The 19,574-nt window shown below is 42.1% G+C and overlaps 1 protein-coding gene across 9 annotated transcripts in view; it reads right to left on the minus strand.

The window, feature by feature from the left end:
• The window catches only part of DLGAP1 (DLG associated protein 1), an 853,945-nt gene that overhangs the window by 59,023 nt on the left and 775,348 nt on the right, over nt 1–19,574 (minus strand). For all 9 annotated transcript variants that reach the window (XM_087439065.1, XM_087439064.1, XM_087439062.1 and 6 more), the window contains one exon: nt 7,765–8,138. In XM_087439065.1, coding sequence (XP_087295191.1) covers nt 7,765–8,138 — 374 coding nt within the window. The remainder of the gene's footprint in view (nt 1–7,764; nt 8,139–19,574) is intronic.

Genomic DNA, 19,574 nt, shown 5'->3' on the forward strand with positions numbered 1-19,574 from the left:
GCTGGCCTCACGGAGAACTCCAACGGCGTCTGTGTCAGCACGCTCACACCAGGCCACAACAATGGCTGCCGCCAATGTCCCAGTCCCTGGAGAGGTCTCACCCCTCACCGAGATGTACTCAGGGCCTATTAGGTGAGTCTCTTGTCACCAAAGCACTGTGCACCTTTCTTTCTGGTGATTTTAGGATGCTTTCTGGAATGGGTGAGTTTGTGCGTGGGCCCTTTAAGAGCCAGTTTTAGTTTCTTTGTGAACCGGGTTTTCTGGGGGTGCTCCCCAGTGTTTTAGTAGTAGGCAAAGTCAGATATGCCGCTGGTGTCGATTGTGCTGGGTCCACAAAATGCCCACAGCGGGGGCGCTCCCGGCTCAGGACCCCGCGCCTCCAGGGAGGGTGCGTACCTGTGAGCTGCTCCCGGCGGCCGTGAAGCTGGTGGCTTGTGAAGGCGGCGTTTTTCCTCTCCGGAAGGGAGTCTCTGCCTCTTCTACCCCAGTTAGGATTGTCCGTTGTTGCAGGAGTTCCTCTCATCCAGTTTTCAGTTCTGTCTCAGGGGTAATTTTTCCACGAGTAGTTGTAAATTGGCTGTGTCCACGGGAGGAGGTGAGTTCAGAGTCTGCCTACGCCGCCATCTTGACTCCTCCCTCCTTAGTTAGAATTTTTACAGCTGTATTTATAAGCCTGTTTTTCTATAATTGTTTTTTCTTGTATTCTTTCAAGTTTGGGTATCAGAGTTAAGTTTCTTTGATAAAATATATTGAGAATCCTGACTTTTCCTTGTATTAGTACATTCTTTAAATAAAATAGAAATTATTTGCTTCTTGAATGTTAAGGAAAACTTTTCTGTAAAATCATCTGAGGCTGTACCATTTTCGAGGAAGTATAATTTTAACTTTCTTTGCAATTTTTCCTATGGTTATTAGATTTCTTCTCCCAGATTTTAAACTTCTTCTTGGATTAGTATTAGTAATTATATGTATGTCTATTTTATCTTGACTTTAAAATTTACCAGCATAAAATTGACACAAGAATTCTTTTATATTTTTTAAAAAGGTTTTCTCAGGTATACAGATGGCCAATAGGCACATGAAAAGATGTTCCACATCACTAATCATCAGGGAAATGCAAATCAAAACAACACTAAGATATCACCTCATGCCCGTTAGAATGGCTGTAATCACCAAGACAAAAAAACAACAAATGTTGGAGAGGATGTGGAGAAACAGGAACCCTCATACACAGCGGGCGGGAATGCAAACTCTATGGAAAACGGTATGGAGATTCCTCAAAGAATTAAAAATAGAGATGCCCTACGATCCAGCTATCCCACTACTGGGAATCTATCCAACGAACCTGAAATCAACAATCCAAAGAGGCTTATGCACCCCTATGTTCACTGCAGCATTATTAACTATAGCCAAGAAGTGGAAGCAACCTACGTGTCCCTCGACTGACGACTGGATCAAGAAGATGTGGTATATATATACAATGGAATACTACTCAGCCATAAAAAAAGACAAAATCCTCCCATTTGCAACAACATGGATGGACCTGGAGGGTATTATGTTAAGTGAAGTAAGCCAGAAAGAGAAAGACAAACACTGTATGATCTCACTCATATGTGGAATATAAACCAACACATGGACAGATAAAACTGTACTGTGGTTACCAGGGGCAATGGGGGTGTGGGGTGGGCACAACAGGTGAAGGGAGACATATATATGGTGATGGGCAAACAAAAATGTACAACACAAAATTTCACAATGTTATAAACTATTAAAACATCAAAAAAAAAAACAAAACAAAAACTCAGAAGACTCAGGAAGAATATTTGAGTTCTGCACCCCCTCCCCCAAAAAAAAGGTTTTCTCATTCCTATATTGTTGATTTGTATTTCCTCTCAGTCAGACTTGTCTATTTATTTGATCTTTCAAAGAATCAGTTTTGGTTTAATTTATCAATTCTATTTTAGTTGTTATTGCTGTTGCTCTGTTTTGTTTTCTAATGCATTTATCTTTACTTTCATCATTAGTAATTCCTTTCTTTTAATTTGGTGTTCTTTTTCTATTTTTGAATTGAATGTTTTATCTGTATGGTAATATTTCTTGCTTAATTATGAAAGAACATAGGGCTATGAATTCTTCTGAGATCATAGCTATGGCCTTAGCTCAAAGTGATGATTTATAGGATTCTTATTGTCATTTATTTCATAATAATCTCAAATTTCCTTTTTAATCCAAATGTTATTTAGAAGATTGTTTAACATTTTCCAATGGTTAGATTTTGTTATCTGCTTAGTGTTAATTTCTAGTTTTAATGCATGATAGTTGGAAAACATGACTAAAATATTTCTTCTTTTTGGGATACTTTAAAATTATCTCTGTAGGTTCATTAGTTTTGACTTGAGATAAGTCCTCCTAAAAATATCTCTTCCCAAATATGCATGGATTCTGATTTCAAGGACATCAAAATAAAGTTTCCAAAGTCTGAATGTATTGAATATTGCTAAAGAAAAAACTATTCATCACATTTGTTAAGTATTGTGATAGGTATAGGCACTACTACAATGGGATTTTCGAGTAGGAGAGAGATTGGACAACATCAAATACAACAAGGAAAAGTGGGAATTCATAGCCAAGGAGCAAGGTGCTGGGCCAGTGGATAGAAAATTACTAAGGGGAAACAGCAGGCGTAGGGGCGGATTCTGGCTAAATTGACCTAACAGGGTTCTTGCTGAAGGCAGCTCAGGGCGATCAGACACCACCCGGGGGATGGTGGAGGATAAGGAATCATCTGATATCAAGGGTGATCAGATACTGAGGGTACGGGATCCTGACTAAACTGACCCAGCAAGATTCTCACTAAAACCAGATGATGCAAAGACAGACATATACATACAAAAGTCGAGGCCTAGTTGGGAAGAGAATTCAGAGGAGCCTGACTGGAATTTGGTCAAGGAGAGACTCTTTGTCAATACTATCTCCACAGTTTTCCTTTATTGTTTTAAGTCAATGGATTCTGAATCAGAGATAATGTGACCTTTTTATTTCTCAAAGCCCTCTTTCAAATCAATGTCACAACTCATTTGGTTTGTATTGTTCTAAAATAGTTCACTTGACTTGGTAGGGACAAGTTTTGCCATTTGCAGTTGGACTTATCTCTTCAGATAGGGCACAAAATATGTCTCTGTACACTTGGACAGGTATTAAAGGAGATAAATAAGTAAATCTTAGGAGTGCAATCTTAAACAACTTAATTTTCTTTTATTTTTAATTCAAAGGGTGAGAAAGCAATTGCATTTTACATAATGTGAAAGACTAAGCTTAAAGCTCTTTTACATTGTTTTGCAACCTCAGTTAAATGATAATAGACGGACGTCACAATCTGACATCTGGAGGTGGAGGAGGGATGGTCTAAAGCTACTGTGTGAAACTCATCTGTAGTTGAAATTACTCTTGAGAGACTAAAAGATGGTGTAACCAACTGCTGCCAGCGGCCACCTTTGGGGAGAAGAGTAGGAGTTAGTGGTAGAAAGAAAGGGGAATTTCATATTTTGTTCTGAATATTTTTATATCATAGCAATTCTTTACAATAATACTGTATGCACGTATTACTTATTCTGTAATTTTAAGGGAAAAAATTACTGTTAACATAACCCTTGACTTTTTCAAAGACACACAACTTTGCTCTAAACCCACAGCCACCAGTTACCCCGTCCCCACACACCTAGCACTAGGACAGCAGAAAAAGCACCAGATAAAGTAGTTGACTTTTGGAGCCATATTATATAAAAACACATATTTTTAAATATTCTAGAATCATATTTAGTGCCATGAGATGCTCCCACCAGAAGAACATGGGAACCAAGCCTGCATATTCACCTCACCCATCTTAGGTTTTTTAACACACATGCTCATTGAGGGAAATAGCACATGTATTTCTGTATTAGACAAAGTGCCTTGTTCTAGTGACTGACTTATTGTCTGGCATCTCCAAGACCATCTTCTACACCCATCTGCTCTGTGCACAAGGGCCAGGACTCTGCAAACTACATTTCCCAGGCTTCCTTGCTAGCCAGCTTCCAGTTTTGTTCTAAGAAAGGATGGTGGGAGGAGGGAAGGGACTTCCTTCCTGTTTCCACCTTCTGGTGGCATCAGTTCAGCTTGCGAGGGCAGCTGTGGCTCCAGCCTCCAGCGCCTTTGACATCTGACAGCCCATGCACCAGCTGTGTCACACCCTCAGATGTCCCAGCACCGACTGACCACGCCTGCCTCAGTGGTCCGAGGCTGACTGTACTGGGGCCACTCCTCTGAGCTCCTAAATTCTGGGATCCCCACCTTTCCCCTTATGTTCTCCTAGTTCTAGGAGTGGTGACGCCTCCGTGCATCCCTTTATTGCTCTCTCAGCCTTCCCAAACCTGTAGAACCAATTTTGTGTATTAAGCTGCCTCTGTTCAAGATGCAAGCATGGCGTCTGTTTTCCTGAATGGGATTCTAACCGATTCCCTATGGCTATACTCATGTAAATTAAAAATGCTTAGGATGTCAGACAAAGTAGGATGTTGCACACTTACGCTATGGGGTAGTTTCAAAAATTACCCAAGGGAACTTTTTTCAAAAGATGCATGATAGATATTTCCCTTAGGAACCATGTTCCTCAATGCATAGAGAAAGGGAGAAAGAAAGGAAGCAGGGGTCATGAGGACAAGAATAGAAGGCAGAGTTCCCTGTGTTCCAGGCTTACCCCACTTATCCAAACCCACAGCTTATTTGCATCAAAGTGTTGTCATTTTCTAAGCTTTAAGTCATTGTAGGTAAATTTATCTCTGTGACTTTTACCCCCTTAGAGCCAAATATTGACAAATGTCACCTCTCTTATATAGTATCTAGGTTAATCTACTAAAATTTATGAAGTGGCTTTCAAAATTTTTAAAGAAATTGCAGGGTAACTAAATTTCTGTCCTGAAAAAAACTGAGAAAGCCCATGGCAGGTGATAAAATTTCAGCATATTTGGCTAATCATGATTTTAAAGGAGGATAATATTAATAAAATAACAACTAAATCTAATATTTATTAAGCTCTTTTTATGCCAGGTACTATGCTTTGAGCCTTACATATATTATACCAGTCAATTTTTATTACAACCTATAAAGTATCCTATAAAATAGGGACTATTATTATTCTCATTTTCCAGATGAGGAAACAGAGCTATTAAGCAATTGGCCTAAGTTCACACAGGTTGTAAAGTACATGATTGTCACATTAACTATTAGGCATGGATTAAATTAAAAATGTTGGGGAAGGCTTGGAAACTCTGACCCTAAAGAGGTAAAGGGTGGGAAGGAGTCCAAGATCCTAGTGTCCTATATTTTGGGGATTAGGATGTACATTAGATTACAGTGTAAGGAAACTGATGACTATCTTGCATCTTGGATTTTTATTTACTTCTTACTCTCCATCCAAGAAGTAGTATGACATGGTCATATTAGACATCAAGATGCAATTTAGGCTCTGTCAACATAAGATGTGTGGCCTTGAGCAAGTTCCTTAACTTCTCTGTGTTCTCATCTATGGAGTAGAGATAATAATACCACCTACACCACAGGGTTGTTGTAGGAGCCACATGAGACAACCATATAAAGTACTCAGGACTCCCATATAATTTCTACAGCAGTGAACAACGATTGGAGGGAGAGGAAGAGTAATGACTTTGCTCACTAAAATATCCAAATATTTAAAAAGCAGGATGATCTCTGAAACAAAAACTTTCTCTCCAATGTTTTATGTGGATTTGAGAGTAGTTCCATCTTACTGGGTGAAAATAATAATAATACGAGTTGGATTTCATCTATATGAATGATTTATTCCGAGTAAGAATTACTTGGAGAGTAACCTGTAAGACCAATCAGCAGAACTGGGAGGTGATTAAGATGGATATACAGCAGCTTTTAAATAAAATGAACAATAAGACTGATAAATAACTATCTTTAAAATATACCGTTAAATGAAAAGAAGCAAGATATAGAGTAGTGTGAGGTATATGCTGCTAATATCTGGGTCAAAAAGGGGAGTAAAAAATATATATATTTGCTTGAATATGCATAAAATATCTCTGCATAGAGATGCAAATACTGGTTATATTGATTTCTTCTGGAAAGGAAGATTGAATAGCTGGCTATTGAATAGCAATGGGAGGGAGGCTGGTCACTTTATACCTTTTTATAACTTTTGAATTTTGAGCCATAGAAATATATTATCTATTGAAAAAGTAATGTAAAATAAAGAAAAAATAAATTGAACATTAAGAAAGTAGAAGAAAACTAACATTACTGGGTGCCAAGGATGTGCTAGATAGATAGATATTTTTTTTAATGTGGTAAAATATACATACCACAGAAATTTCCGTGTTAAACATTTTTAAGAGTACAGTTCAGTGGCATTAAGTACATTCACACTGTTGTGCTACCATCACCACTATCCATCTCCAGAATTTTTCATCATTCCACATTGAAACTCTGTACCCCCAGAGGAAGCTGGGTTTTGTAAACTCAACCCTCAAAATAATCCTATGAGGGATGGATGAGGAAGCAGGCTCAGGAAGATTAAGTAAATCGCCTAGGACAACACAGAGGACCAACCTCGGCTCCTTCTCACTCCTCAAAATCCTCTCGGCTGTGGGAGGGGAATCAGCTTCTAGAGAGATGTGGGGGGTGGGGGGTGGAGGCTGGCTTTGGGCCCTGGCCTCCTGCTGTGTCATCTAGCCCCAAGCACCAGTGCTCCAAGTTCTTTTAGGAAACTTGACAACTTGTGCTATGGTAACCTGCAGGTGATAAAAAAGCATTTGACTCACTGCCACTAGAGAAAGTTTAATTGCCCTTTAAAAGTGGGCTCCATAGGACGGACTGTGAAAATACATAATCGTTGTACAAATGTACCCCATGCCTGGCTTTTAGATGTCCCTTAGAGTTGGTTCAGTGTGGATAGATTTATTGGCCACCACATCAGGAAGTTATTATTCAAAGGGCACCTGCAGGATGATATGGCACAACAAAAATGGGGGAAAAGAATGACTCTTCTCCACTGACAGAAGGAAATTTCTAGCTGGGTAAGCCAAGCTGAACAGACGTAAAAAAATAAGAATCAGTTTGATCTTATCTTTGAGCAGCAGAAAACAGCGAACTGAACTGAGAAGCTTGCTGAAGTATCTACCATTTTTATGAAATGCATGATTAAATAGCCAACAATTATGCTGAAACTGGTGCACATTCTTTCTTCATGATGCTGTGATGTGAGTTACTGCTTTCCACACTATCGGTCACTTGGTCTCACCCTCCCTCACTCCCACATCCATGAGAAGTAATTCACATTTTTGTTCTCATGTGGTTACTCAACAATGCTGAACATACTGTAACCTCCAGGTTATTCTTGGAGGTCCACTCCTTTTTCAAGAATCAAAATGTGCATTAGGAACTGAGGGCACTTTATGTTTGATTGTGTTCGTGTTTGCCTAATGATCCTACACTTTGTGTCACACATTCAATTCAGAGAACAAAAATAACAGCTGCTAATAATGTCTATAGACAAAATACTTTCATAATTTTTTTTATCACATTTAACAATGTAGGGAGTCCAGAACCAATAATTTGAAAATCTGGTCCCACACATAGCTATATCATCAAAAATGGCAAGATAGCAAATCTTCTGGAAAACGAGAAGTGTCACATTTCTTAGTTTTGGGTTCCTATTTCCAAGGACAGAAAGGGGCCTATTACCTGTATCCCGATAGACAGGCATCGATTTTTCTTAAAGTGGTCCTTCTTCCTGTCCTCTGTGGTGACGGTGGCTATGGTGGTCGTGGTGGTGACGGTGACAGGGTTGTTGCCCATGTGTTGGCTTGCAGGGCCGTGGATCTGGGCATTTGCGGCTTCAATGGCGGCTGTCAGAGCCTTCATACTGTCCAGGCTTTCCGTGGAGTTGCTCAGTCCAGACTGGCTGATAATATCTCCTCGCTGGCCCTGTCCGTCCATGTAGGCATCCTGGGCAGACTCTGTGCTACTCTGGGCTGTGATAGAAATGAAAGGTTTCGTGGTAGTTCTGGGTGGGACTGGAGGTGGTGTCTTCTTATATGTTGTAATGCAAGATGACACTGGAAGACAGTGAAAACAAAGACACTGTGATTTCGGCATGGGTTGTAATTTCCGATATTGTAACTGACGTCCATTGGAAATTAGGGCACATGAAACACAAGAAGAAGACATTTAACATGAAAACAAGTCTGTTGATAGACTAAGTGAGATTCCTGCTTGGGGGGGATATCCGGGCCTCCTGTGAGGTGACATCCCTACAAAATGGAGGGGAAAAAAGGCTGGAAAACACCAACCTCCCAGTTGGTTTCTGGAAGTTTCTGAAATGGAAATTAATATGAATCAACATAAAATAGATATGATTAGCCAACTGTAGAAATCTTCCCAGGAAACAGTGCACCCTGAGAGATAATACACACACAGGCACGGGGCAGAGTAGTCTCTGCCTTCTCAGGAGAATGTTAAATATAGCTAATGTTAAACACAGTAACTCACTAGAGAAGATTCTGGTGGTTTTAATAAACATTGAAAAAAGAAGGAAAGCAAAGAGGTTGTGAGCATGTGTGTTCTGATCCTGATAACGCTACCAAGTGCCTGAGTTGGGGGTGGAGCTCAGCAGCCATCATAGCTTCCTGCCACTCACTTTTATCAACACCCAGTTTCTTTTATTTTTTATTTTATTTTACTTTATTTTATTTTTGAGGAAGATTAGCCCTGAGCTAACATCTGTGGCCAATCCTTCTCTTTTTTTTTGCTGAGGAAGATTGGCCCTGGGCTAACATCTGTGCCCATCTTCTTCTACTTTATATGTGGGATGCCTGCCACAGCATGGCTTGACAAGCTTGGCTATGCTACAGCAGTGCGTATGTCCCTGCCCGGGATCCAAACCGCAAACACTGGGCTGCTGAAGCTGGGCGTGAGAACTTAACCACTACACTACCGGGCCGGCCCTCATCATCCAGTTTCTCTCTCTTATTCTTTCCCTCCCTATCTTCCTTTCCTTCTTCCTCTCTTTTTTTCTTTTCCTGGATAGGTGCTCACTATATAAACTTTTGTTCTGAATTTTTCTGTCGTTGTTTCCAAGCAGAACTACCCAGTAATAGAGAATATACTGTACAAAAGTCTCTTATTGTAAAATAAATGTACACACTAGTTTCTAAATCAGTGTGTGTGCGCGCGCGGTCTGTGTGAGCCTACTCCCTAAAGTGCTGTCCTTCAGGGCGAAGTGATCAACTCGAGGGCCTGAAGCGGCACAGTGAGGAGACACACGGTTTTGGACCCACATGGTTTAGTCAAGGTCCTCCGTGAGGCTCCAGCTGAAGCTGCCTCAAGACCCTCTCTCCAACATCGTAACCCTGCGGGTCTTGAAGAAGCTTTACACCCTGGTGTTCAGCTTTCCATTTGTGAAGCACGATATAGGAAAATACAGATCAAAAAGAATTATTAAGTTTCCGAGTGGGAACTCCCTCCCAGTAAAGAACAATTCCTTAACTAGCTTTCTAAAGACTTGTTTAGTCCCCTTAACAACTGATTCAAACTACTGTGTTTACATCACTTTCTCCCCAACCCCGCCTCCACCCCCTGCATGCCTTTTCCATTCAGCTGGTGTCACTGCTGTTACCCCAAATCAGCTAATCCTGACCACATACTCCCAACTTGCTACCTGTGGTTCCAGCTGCCACTTGGGCCATCTCGCTGGATGAAGTACTCGCTTTGATATTTAGGATGTTTCCTGAGGCCACTCAAAGGAAGCATCCTATCATGAACAATGAACAGAAGGAGCCTATGATGCTGTCCTGCTGTCCACTGCAGGAGTAATTTCCTTAACCAGAAAAGAGATAGGGACAGAAATGTTTGACTACTGCCCAGGGATTGCCTGAGAACTGAAGGAAAAAAACACACAGATGTCACATTACAATATCCTGTGTGCTCTGGGAGGTGTGTGTTAATATAAATAATACAAATGTAGGCGACTCTCAGTTACCTGGGATGGATGACTGGCAGAGGCTCATCCCAGGAAAATCTTCCATCTAAGCTTACTGCATAAAACAAAGACCTTTACATTTGAACAGAGCTCAGCAATAAGCAGTCCTGGGAGGTAATGCGACCAGTGGAGGCTCACAGCGCCCTCAAGGTACAGAGCCGGGAGCAGAACCAACTGGTGTCAGGTTCTCCCACTAGGCCACAGGGAAGCTTCTGGCTAAGTAATACAAGCAGATGCATTGTTGATATTTCACCTCACTCGATTTAGTTTCAGGCACCATAACCACATGGAACTACCTTCTGCTTCCTAGGACGGCTGGAACAAGACAGCCCTGCTCAGGATGATGCTCCGTCTCTATTCTGCATCTGAAGACCCGAGCGGGTAGAGGGGGATAGGCTCTGTCTATTCAAACCTAACGAAACCAATCATTTTATTACTTCTCCTAAGACAAGTCTTTATAATGTGAACTCATTATTTTGTTCAAAATGGATTCTTGGGACATTCAGCCCACTCATATTCCAAAGAAACTAAACGCCACATTCCAACATCAAATGTCTGATTTTTGGATTATTTACTGCTTGTTAGCTATCCTCAGTTTCCTCTTTCAGTGCAGATAATCAAAACTGGACAGTGCAGCCAAGTGTAGTGTCATTTCATTTGCTGTGACTGACAGTAAAAATTCTGCCATGATGTGACAAGTGCTATATGGGGTGGAGGGGTCACATTATTTGCAGGGTAATGACTGGGCTTAGAGACGCTCCCTGGGGCCAACTGCAATTTGGCACCATCTGATGGCTGTCGTCAGCTCCTCTTCAATATCAATAGGGATAACTGGTCCTTGGCTCAACCAAGACCGTAGGACGGCAGCAACAATGCTGGAAATACACAAAGGGAGACTGGACAGGAGGAATACTGGGGACATGGTGTCCTCAATGCCTAAAGGAGGGAAGAATTTGAGATTTCCTCACTTTGAATTAAGGATTCGAATAGAGGACAGGAATCATTGGCCAAAGTGTTATATCCCACGACTTTGTTATGAGGTTTTACTGCAGTGTGGAGCTTCGCACAATTCTGCTGGAGTCATACTCAAAGAAGCACCAACCGTCAGTCATCAACAGGAACTTAAAGGGACTTCGAATCTTTAAGATTGCCTTTTGAAGGAGAAGAAAGGAGATCCAACACACAACTCACTTCTCAGAATTCCCTTCCTTCTCTTGCACCAATTCTTTTCCATCTGAGGCTGCTCCAGAAACTCATACAACTAAATCCCCCAATTTTTCCCAGCATCACTCTGTCCCAGCTTTGCAGGCTAAACCCTAAACTCTTTCTTCTCTCCTGTTTTTTTTTTTTAAATTCTACGCTCAGGATTCAGCAGCACGAATGATTTAAAATCCACTGAGGTCTGAGTGCCAGGAGGCATGAGGTAGAGGGAGGCTCAAGAAAGGTGAAACACAAGTTAGTAAATCTTGTCTGGTGAAGACAGAAAGAAAATGAGCGGCTTATATACAGTAAGCGAAACACTTCATTTGTTGAAGAGTAACGTTCTCAGAAAGGTTGATTTAAAAACTCAAGTGCTTTGCCCATCAATGGACGAATGGATAAAGAAGAGGTGGTATATACATACAACAGAATACTACTCAGCCATAAGAAAGATGAAATCTTGCTATTTGCGACGACATGGATGGACTTTGAGGGTATTAAGCTAAGAGAAATAAGTCAAAGGGAGAAAATCAAATACCTTATGATTTCCCTCATAAGTGGAAGATAAAAACAACAAACACACACATAGATACAGAAATTAGATTCATGGTTACCAGGGGGGAAAGGGGGAGGGAAGAGGGGGGAGACCAAAAGGAGTAATAAGGCACATATGTACGGTGACAGATGATAATTAGTCTTTGGGTGGTGAACATGATGTAGTCTACACAGAAATCGAAATATAATGATGTACATCTGAAATTTATATAATGTGATAAACCAATGTGACCTCAATAAAATAAATAAACTTAAAAAAAGAGGAGAAAAAAGATACATTAGAAAAAAACCTCTGGGATAAAATTTTTAAATATTTTTTTCAAAAAAAAAAAAACTCAAGGGCTTTTTGTATTTGAGTAGAACTTGAAAAAGAAACGATATTGTATTTTAATCGTTATTATTGCTTTCCCTGCCCTGATACGTCTATTTGCTCATTTTAAATAAAATGCTATTTTTTCCTTCTCTGGTCCTGATAATATAGTACCGCAGCTCAAAGGTGACCAAAAGCACTGCCATCCATTTATAAGAAGAGTGAGCAGGAGTGGAGTTCCGGATCTCAGCGAGATCACTTCATTGAGATGATACTGCAGAGCACAGACAGACCAGAGACCGGTTTTTACACTTGAGTTAGGAAGTTATTAAAAAAAAAAAAGTCACAGAGAAAACAAACGAGAACAAATTCCCATCCCATTTCAGCTTCTAGGTGACTGTGCATTCAATATGGTTGATATTTGCATGGCAAGATAATGCTAGTGTTGTAAGCCTCAGGAAGGCCTGTGCCAGGAATTATTTTTTTCTGTCGCGGTAAAGGTTTTCTGGAAAAATATCTGCACTCTCTTACCACTCTGGTTATCCTTTGTGATCAAGAGCACACATGTCAAGTGGCCATAAAGCGGATGTGGGATCAATCCCCCTTTTTGTATCTTCTTATTAATATGTTCTTACTGGCTAAGCCAATGAGTCACATACTACAAAGCTATGTTGAGGAATTGTTTATCAGCTCTCGGTTACTGAATTTTAGAAATGCTTTCAAATATGAGAACAAGCCCATAAGGAACCACAAACAAAAACATGAACTGACAACAAAAGAACTCCACAATATACATATACACGGAGTTGTACAGCAGTCAAACAATACCTTTTTGATGTAAATAAGTTATCCTAAGTTGTTGTTATTAATCACAGAGCAAGCTGTGATCTGATCTGCCTTCAGCAGGGGCAGACTTCCACACAGAAGTCATGGTCAAAGCTGTCTTGGATTTGCTGTGGGTTGTATCAGAGGGTCCACTCTTACTGAGCTGAAGACCACCAGACAGAGAAAGGGGTTGCCTCAATCCAGTGACTAGTTTCTGTTGAGGGCAAAGGTCTCCTGATTGGGTGATTTGGTCTAGCTGAATAGCAGTTTAACAAGTCCTCAAAAGGAAGTACTTTATTAAAAAGGAGATTTAAAAAATTGAATGGTGGGCTGACACAGTGGCGTAGTGGTTAAGTTCGCACACTCTGCTTTGGCAGCCTGGGATTCCCAGGCTCAGATCCCGGGCGTGGACCTACACACCACTTAACAAGCCATGCTGTGGCAGCATCCCACATACAAAAATTAGAGGAAGATTGGCACAGACGTTAGCTCAGCGACAATCTTCCTCAAGTAAAAAGAGGAGGCTTGGCAATGTTAGCTCAGGGCCAGTCTTCCTCACCAACCCCGCCCCCCCCCCACAAAATAAAAACAAAATTGAATGGGGTTAACAGTGGGGTGCTAGAACTGGTTCTTTTTGGTCGAGTTGATTGTGCAAATTTCTTCCCAAGTCTGTGTTCAGTGACATTTCATTGATAGCTTAAAACTGACCCTGGTGTGAATATTTACACCATGGAAATTGGCAAATGCCATAAATAAGTAGGTGTCTCCCCAGAGAACCCATTGTTAAGCATTTCTAGCACACTTCTGTGCACAGAGTCGTGCTATTCAAAGTGTGGTCCACAGACAGACGTCGATTCACAAACTATTTGATGAGTGCATAGAGAGATACAGCATGAAAATTGAGAGTAAGCTTTTAGACACTTTTATAGCAATTCTACAGAGTATTTTGTTGGTTGAATAGAACAAAAAGAAAATTGTAGGCTTTTTTTTTTTTTTTTTTTGGTGAGGAAGATTAGTCCTGAGCTACCATTTGTTGCTAATCCTCCTCTTTTGCTAAGGAAGATTGGCCCTGGGCTAACATCTGTGCCCATCTTCCTCTACTTTAAATGTGGGATGCTGCCACAGCATGGCTTGACAAGTGGTGCGTAGGTCTGTGCCTGCATTCCAAACCTGTGAACCCTGGGCCACTGAAGCAGAGCATGTGAATTTAATCACTACCCCACCAGGCCGGCCCCTGGGCTTGTTTTTTGTGTGCCTTTGTTTTTTTATTTTCCTTTTTCTAAGAAGTCATTTTTATTGCATTTCACCAAAGTATTGACCTGCAACAGATTGGGCATCAAACAAATAAACAAACTGGTCCATCACCTGAGATAGTCTGAGAAGCACTGATACGGAATATCAGCAAACACAGTGGACAGGGCAGAGGTACCACACGTGAGATTAAGAACATATTAGACGGGCCAGCCTGGTGGCATAGCGGTTAAGTGCACACGCTCTGCTGTGGCAGCCAAGGGTTTGCAGGTTCGGATCCCAGGGGCGTACCCACGCACCCCTTGTCAAGCCATGCTGTGGCCGTGTCCCATATAAAGTAGAGGAAGATGGGCATGGATGTTAGGCCAGGGCCAATCTTCCTCAGCAAAAAGAGGAGGATTGGCATTGGATGTTAGCTCAGGGCTGATCTTCTTCACAGAAAAAAAAAAAAAAAGAACATATTAGAGAGGTAACTGGAAACTAGAGGCTACTTTAGAAAGCAAAATGATGTGAAGAGGCCAAAAGGAAAAAAAAAGAAACGTGGAAGGACCTAAACGTGGGACATGACTACTGCACAATATAGGATGGGAAGAGTGGACTTGTGGTTTTAACAGAGGTAATTTGTCTATTTCTATGAAGGTGTGTATGAGTAGAAGTGTGATTTCTAGAAAAATGGAAGGATCCTTGTGCTGCATTTCATTCTGGACCCTTCTTCTTAAGGGGAAATCGCAGGGTGCTCCGAGGAGAGAAAAACTCTATCTTATAAGGGGTGGTTTAAGAAAAGGGGATGTTTAGTGAGCAAGAGAAGGAAGACAGAGGAGTTTTCAATTATTTTGAAGGCTACTGTGTAGAGGATGGCATGGACTTGTTCTGTATGAGGTCCCATGGGAAACCACAGAAGTAAAAGTTCAGAGAGGCATCAAGAATAATTCCCTGGTAGTCAGTTGTCCAGAGATGGAATGTGGGGACCTCACTGGGAAGTGAGCTCCAAGTCCCTGGAGGTGTTCAAGCACAGACCAGCTCATCTTTTGGTTGGGAAGTTGTTGAAATTGTACCACCATCTTAAGGGGGCCTGAAGAAGCTGACAAGATTTCTTCCAAACTGAGCTCCTGTGGCTTTATGAATATAAATAAAATCTAGAAACTAATTTGAGAAAAGACGCATTGAGAGTGATGCTAAATAGCTGAAGAAGGAAGCCAAGAGAGGAGGCCAGGGAGAGTCTCCAACAAGGCTGTTTGGTAGCAGTGACGGATGTTCTGGCATCCTGGGAAGGTGTTTTGGCACAGACGAGGCAAAACTGCTAATAGAGAAGTTTGCTACTGCTGCTTCCAGTCAAGTAGGTCCAGAAGTTCCGAGCTTACAATGAATTGTGGAGGTCGTGCTCCTCATGGTGGGGTGCTACAGAGGCTGGACTCCCCAATGCCAGACAAATCAGTGGTCGGGCTGGAGGCCTTCACAGGACAAAAGCACGAACCCAGGAGAAAACAAAGATGAGGAGATGGAGAATCAGTCCAGACACTTGATGTGTCATTAGATCAACCTAGTCACCAAAGAGAGAGAACACGATGTGCTAAGAATTTGATCAACATGGTCTCATGACAGAGGAAGATCTCACTATCCACATTTGTGTGATGGTAAGACTGAGGCTCAGAGCAGGCAACTGACTTCTCTAAGTCACACAGCCACTAAGTGGTCAAGTGAGTGTACTCAGGGCTCCAAAGCCCATCTCTTTTCATTCACCCAAACCATCTGTATTCATCCCCCCCTTAAACCTTCCATTTAAACGCCTTGGCCAGTTGAGCATCATGCTCTCCATGAGAAACTGCTCCTAGCACAGTACTTCACGCCCTGCAGGAACTTCTCAAAGGTTGGGAGAATGAATGAATGTGGAGTGGTCAACAAGGGGTGCACCAGCTGCAACCTTAAAAATATGGCAAAAAAGGAGAAACTCCACAAAGCAAAATACACATGGAAAAATCGCTCCCTTGGTTCAAAATATTTACAGCTTAACATTTACAGGCCACCCAAAGTGTGGTGGTCAGTGGTCCGTGCCCTGCCGGCCCCATGCTGAGAAGGCGGAGAGCAGAGGGGAGCCAGGCTTCTGGAAGGGGCACACGGCTTCTCCTAGCCTTCTCTCCCGGTTAGTTTTGGCTCAAGGAACGTGGCTATGAGAACGACGTCCACTGAAGCCACCCTCCACGGAAACCACACAGACTAGCTAACCTTTTCTCCGTCGAAGTAGAAAAAAGCGAGCTTGTGTGAGCGTGTAGGGGGAGGAGAGGGAATGTGGACAGAGAGGGAGGGGTGGTGTAATAACTCTTATAGTCATAAGACTCGCCAGTTGGTAGTTACTAGTATTCCAGACACTTCCCAATGCCAGACAAAGGCCCCAAGCCTGGGCATGTCTGGCTTCGAGATCTATTCAACTGATAGCAGCCTGTCTCTTGTGGGGAGAACAGATCTTTCAGGGAGCTGCGCTCTGCAGCTAATCAAACACAACATTGTTCTCAGAAGGAAGAAGGGAAAGATTTGTTTCAGAGTCACAACTTTTTTTTTTTTTTGAGGCACTCAAGTTATTTTAACAAGTTGCTACAAAACTCGGGCTTCCTGAGGTGAGGCTGTAGCATACAGTGCACGCACTGTACCAAAATCCAGGGAGGGAGGGATCAGAATTAGTCATTAAAAAAGAAAAAAAGAAAAAGCCCCAGGCACTTCATGCCTGGAAATGATGTAAGACGCAGCCACTCCTCTGCAAGAACTACAACCAAACAATGCTCAGGCAATCCACGCAGCTGCTTTCCAAATGCCAGCTCCAGCTCCCTCAAAAGAGCTTGCAAGCTACCGAGCTGAAGCTGTGTGCTCTACCTTTTTCGCCCACATTTTCCCCAAGCACTCTCGGGAACCTGGCAACAGGTAACGGGGCAACCTCTGCCGTATAAAATGGCAAGTAGCATAATTTCAGAGAACAAATGGATTTTTTTAAAGCCAGCTGCCATCTCCCCCATCACCCCCCACACCCAGCCCCGCTCCGTCCCTCCCAACCAAAAGGCTGAGAAAACAAAGTAATTAGCGCTGGCAACCCTACTCTCGAGTGCCCCCTTGTGGCCAATCTCGGAACATCACTGATGTACCTTGAAATCGCTGCTCAGCTCCAAGGTAAGTCACGCTGTGGAAAGGGGTGGACGTCTTTGCTGCACTGTCTTCCAAAAAACATAAAGAGTGGAAGTCAAGACTCAGAATGTCTTGCTTTTTAACTTATCGCCTTAACAGAAATTTTACCCTAGGTGCAGGATAATATTTCTGGGTTAAGGTTGCCGATCTTTTTTTTTTTTTAAAGCAGCACCTAAGATAACATTTTGTGTTTGGTGGCAAGTTGAAAAGCAAGAACTGCTGGGGCCATTTGGTTAGGCGGATGGCAGTGAGGATTAATAGCCAAGAAACTGAGGATTCCTGCTAGGTGGGACTTGCTTTTTCCATTTTTATCTGAATTTGTAGGGTGTACACAGAAAACCTGCTCTCAGGTGGAAGCATTTCTAATTTGCCTTGCTGGCTTCCAGTTAGTCTGTTTGCAAGGATTACTTAGGATTTCCAAACTGCAGGCCCAGTTTCCCAGAGAGCATGCCTTGCAGCCCCACCTTAGCTCTTTTATCTCTGTGTGGGGCAAACACCCACAGAGATGCCCAAGCCAGGATTTTTAACTAGTCTTCTTCCTCTCGGTGCTCCTTCCTCAGAGCTCTCTGTCTCTGATTTGGAGGAACGAGTACGGTTGTGAGCTGCTGGTAGGTCCAGCCAGTCTCGAGGAAGTCTGTTCTTTCTCCCTCTCTGGAAATGTTAACTGGAAACTAAGAAAGAGGTTCAGATTAAAGTAACTGTTCTCTTCAGAAAGTTCCATTAATTAACTAAATTAAAGGAAGTTAAATGATGTTTGGAGGAAAGTCATTTTAGAAGGCCCAGGTCCAGAGACTGAGGTCTAAAGCTTCTAATGTGGACTTTTAATGAAGCTTGGCAACAAGTTAAATAATATTAGAAATTGAGGGTTGTGTATGTAAAACAAGTTGTTGCCTGAAATCAGTCATTGGAGAACATCTTGAAAGTAGACAGACATTTGGCTAGTATTTGCCCAGACCATTTAGTACTAAAGATTAAAAACCTGGGGCTCTGAGTAAGAATCATTTGACCAGAAGCGAAGGTGAGTCACAGTCTTCATAGAACGAGGCACAAATGTTGAAGTCAGGACGCTGAGAACACCGGGCTTACTAATTCGCAAGGCAGGGCTTGCTTCCAGTAGGGAATGCCATCAGGATTTCATGGCTCATTTTCCCCGGCCTTTCCAACAGGTGCTACTGAGTCATCCATGTACACAAGCGACTGCCCTGGCAGTTTGATCTGCTAGGATTAAATTTCCATTTGTTCCATTACTTTATGAAGTGATTTCTAACATTGAATCAGATATATCACTTCCTCTAGAACCTAGGGATTTTTTTCAATGTTTGTAATATTTGTATGTTTTTCAAAATTTGTCCCAGCCAGGTCTGCAGGTCTTCCTGGGTTGAATGGACTGTTTACCGGCAGGGGAAGATTCAAGGCCCAAGGTCAGAGTTACAGAACTATATAAGGTTTCCTGTTTGGGCAGCTGGTCTACCAACTCCTCGGGTTAGGGCAGATGGGGTCTTGTTGAAAGACAGCATGCCTGGGAGGCCTGGAGTCATGATGGTGCCAGCTGCAGGGAAGGACATTTTTCTTTTAAGCTTCTCATCGACCAGCTTTCATTTCTTGTCAGATGTCACTTCTCAGCAATACTTTCCTACATTCTGTTTGGTGAATTTTTTTTTCTTGAACACACTGAGAGAAAGGAGTTAGTTACGGATGTAAGAATCAGAAGGTCAGGCACTGCTGTCTGTTTTATTCATGATGTGACCACAGTACTTAGGACATGTGTGGCACATAGTCATACTGTGGTAAATACTTGTTACATGAAGGAATGAACAGGGATGAGAAAAGACTTCCTGGAGAAAAAGAAAAAGAGACTAAAAATCAGGAAAGGGAAGTCACTAGGGTAGAAGTAAAATGAATACTCAGCAAAACCACTCTCTGTGACCTTGGATGTTGCAAGATAATCTGTCACCAATGCCTGCTTCTGTTTGGCTTTGGCCAAGAGCAATTGTGATTGGCCAACTTTTGACATGGAGCTAGTATGTGAAAGGCCAGCCTAAGATCAGCTGAAACCAGTTGCTCCTATGGATTAGCCACCTCATTCCCTCCATCCTCTCTGCTTGGCTTTCCCCATGGGCACTGAGCAAACAGCCATGTGAGGGGCCCATGATGCTAACTGCCCTTTCCCCGAGCAGCTGCCTTTCTTCTCCTTAGTTCCTT

This window comes from Ceratotherium simum, chromosome 14 (genome assembly GCF_057802395.1).
Source record: "Ceratotherium simum simum isolate JZ-2026a chromosome 14, ASM5780239v1, whole genome shotgun sequence".
Lineage (NCBI taxonomy): Eukaryota > Metazoa > Chordata > Mammalia > Perissodactyla > Rhinocerotidae > Ceratotherium > Ceratotherium simum.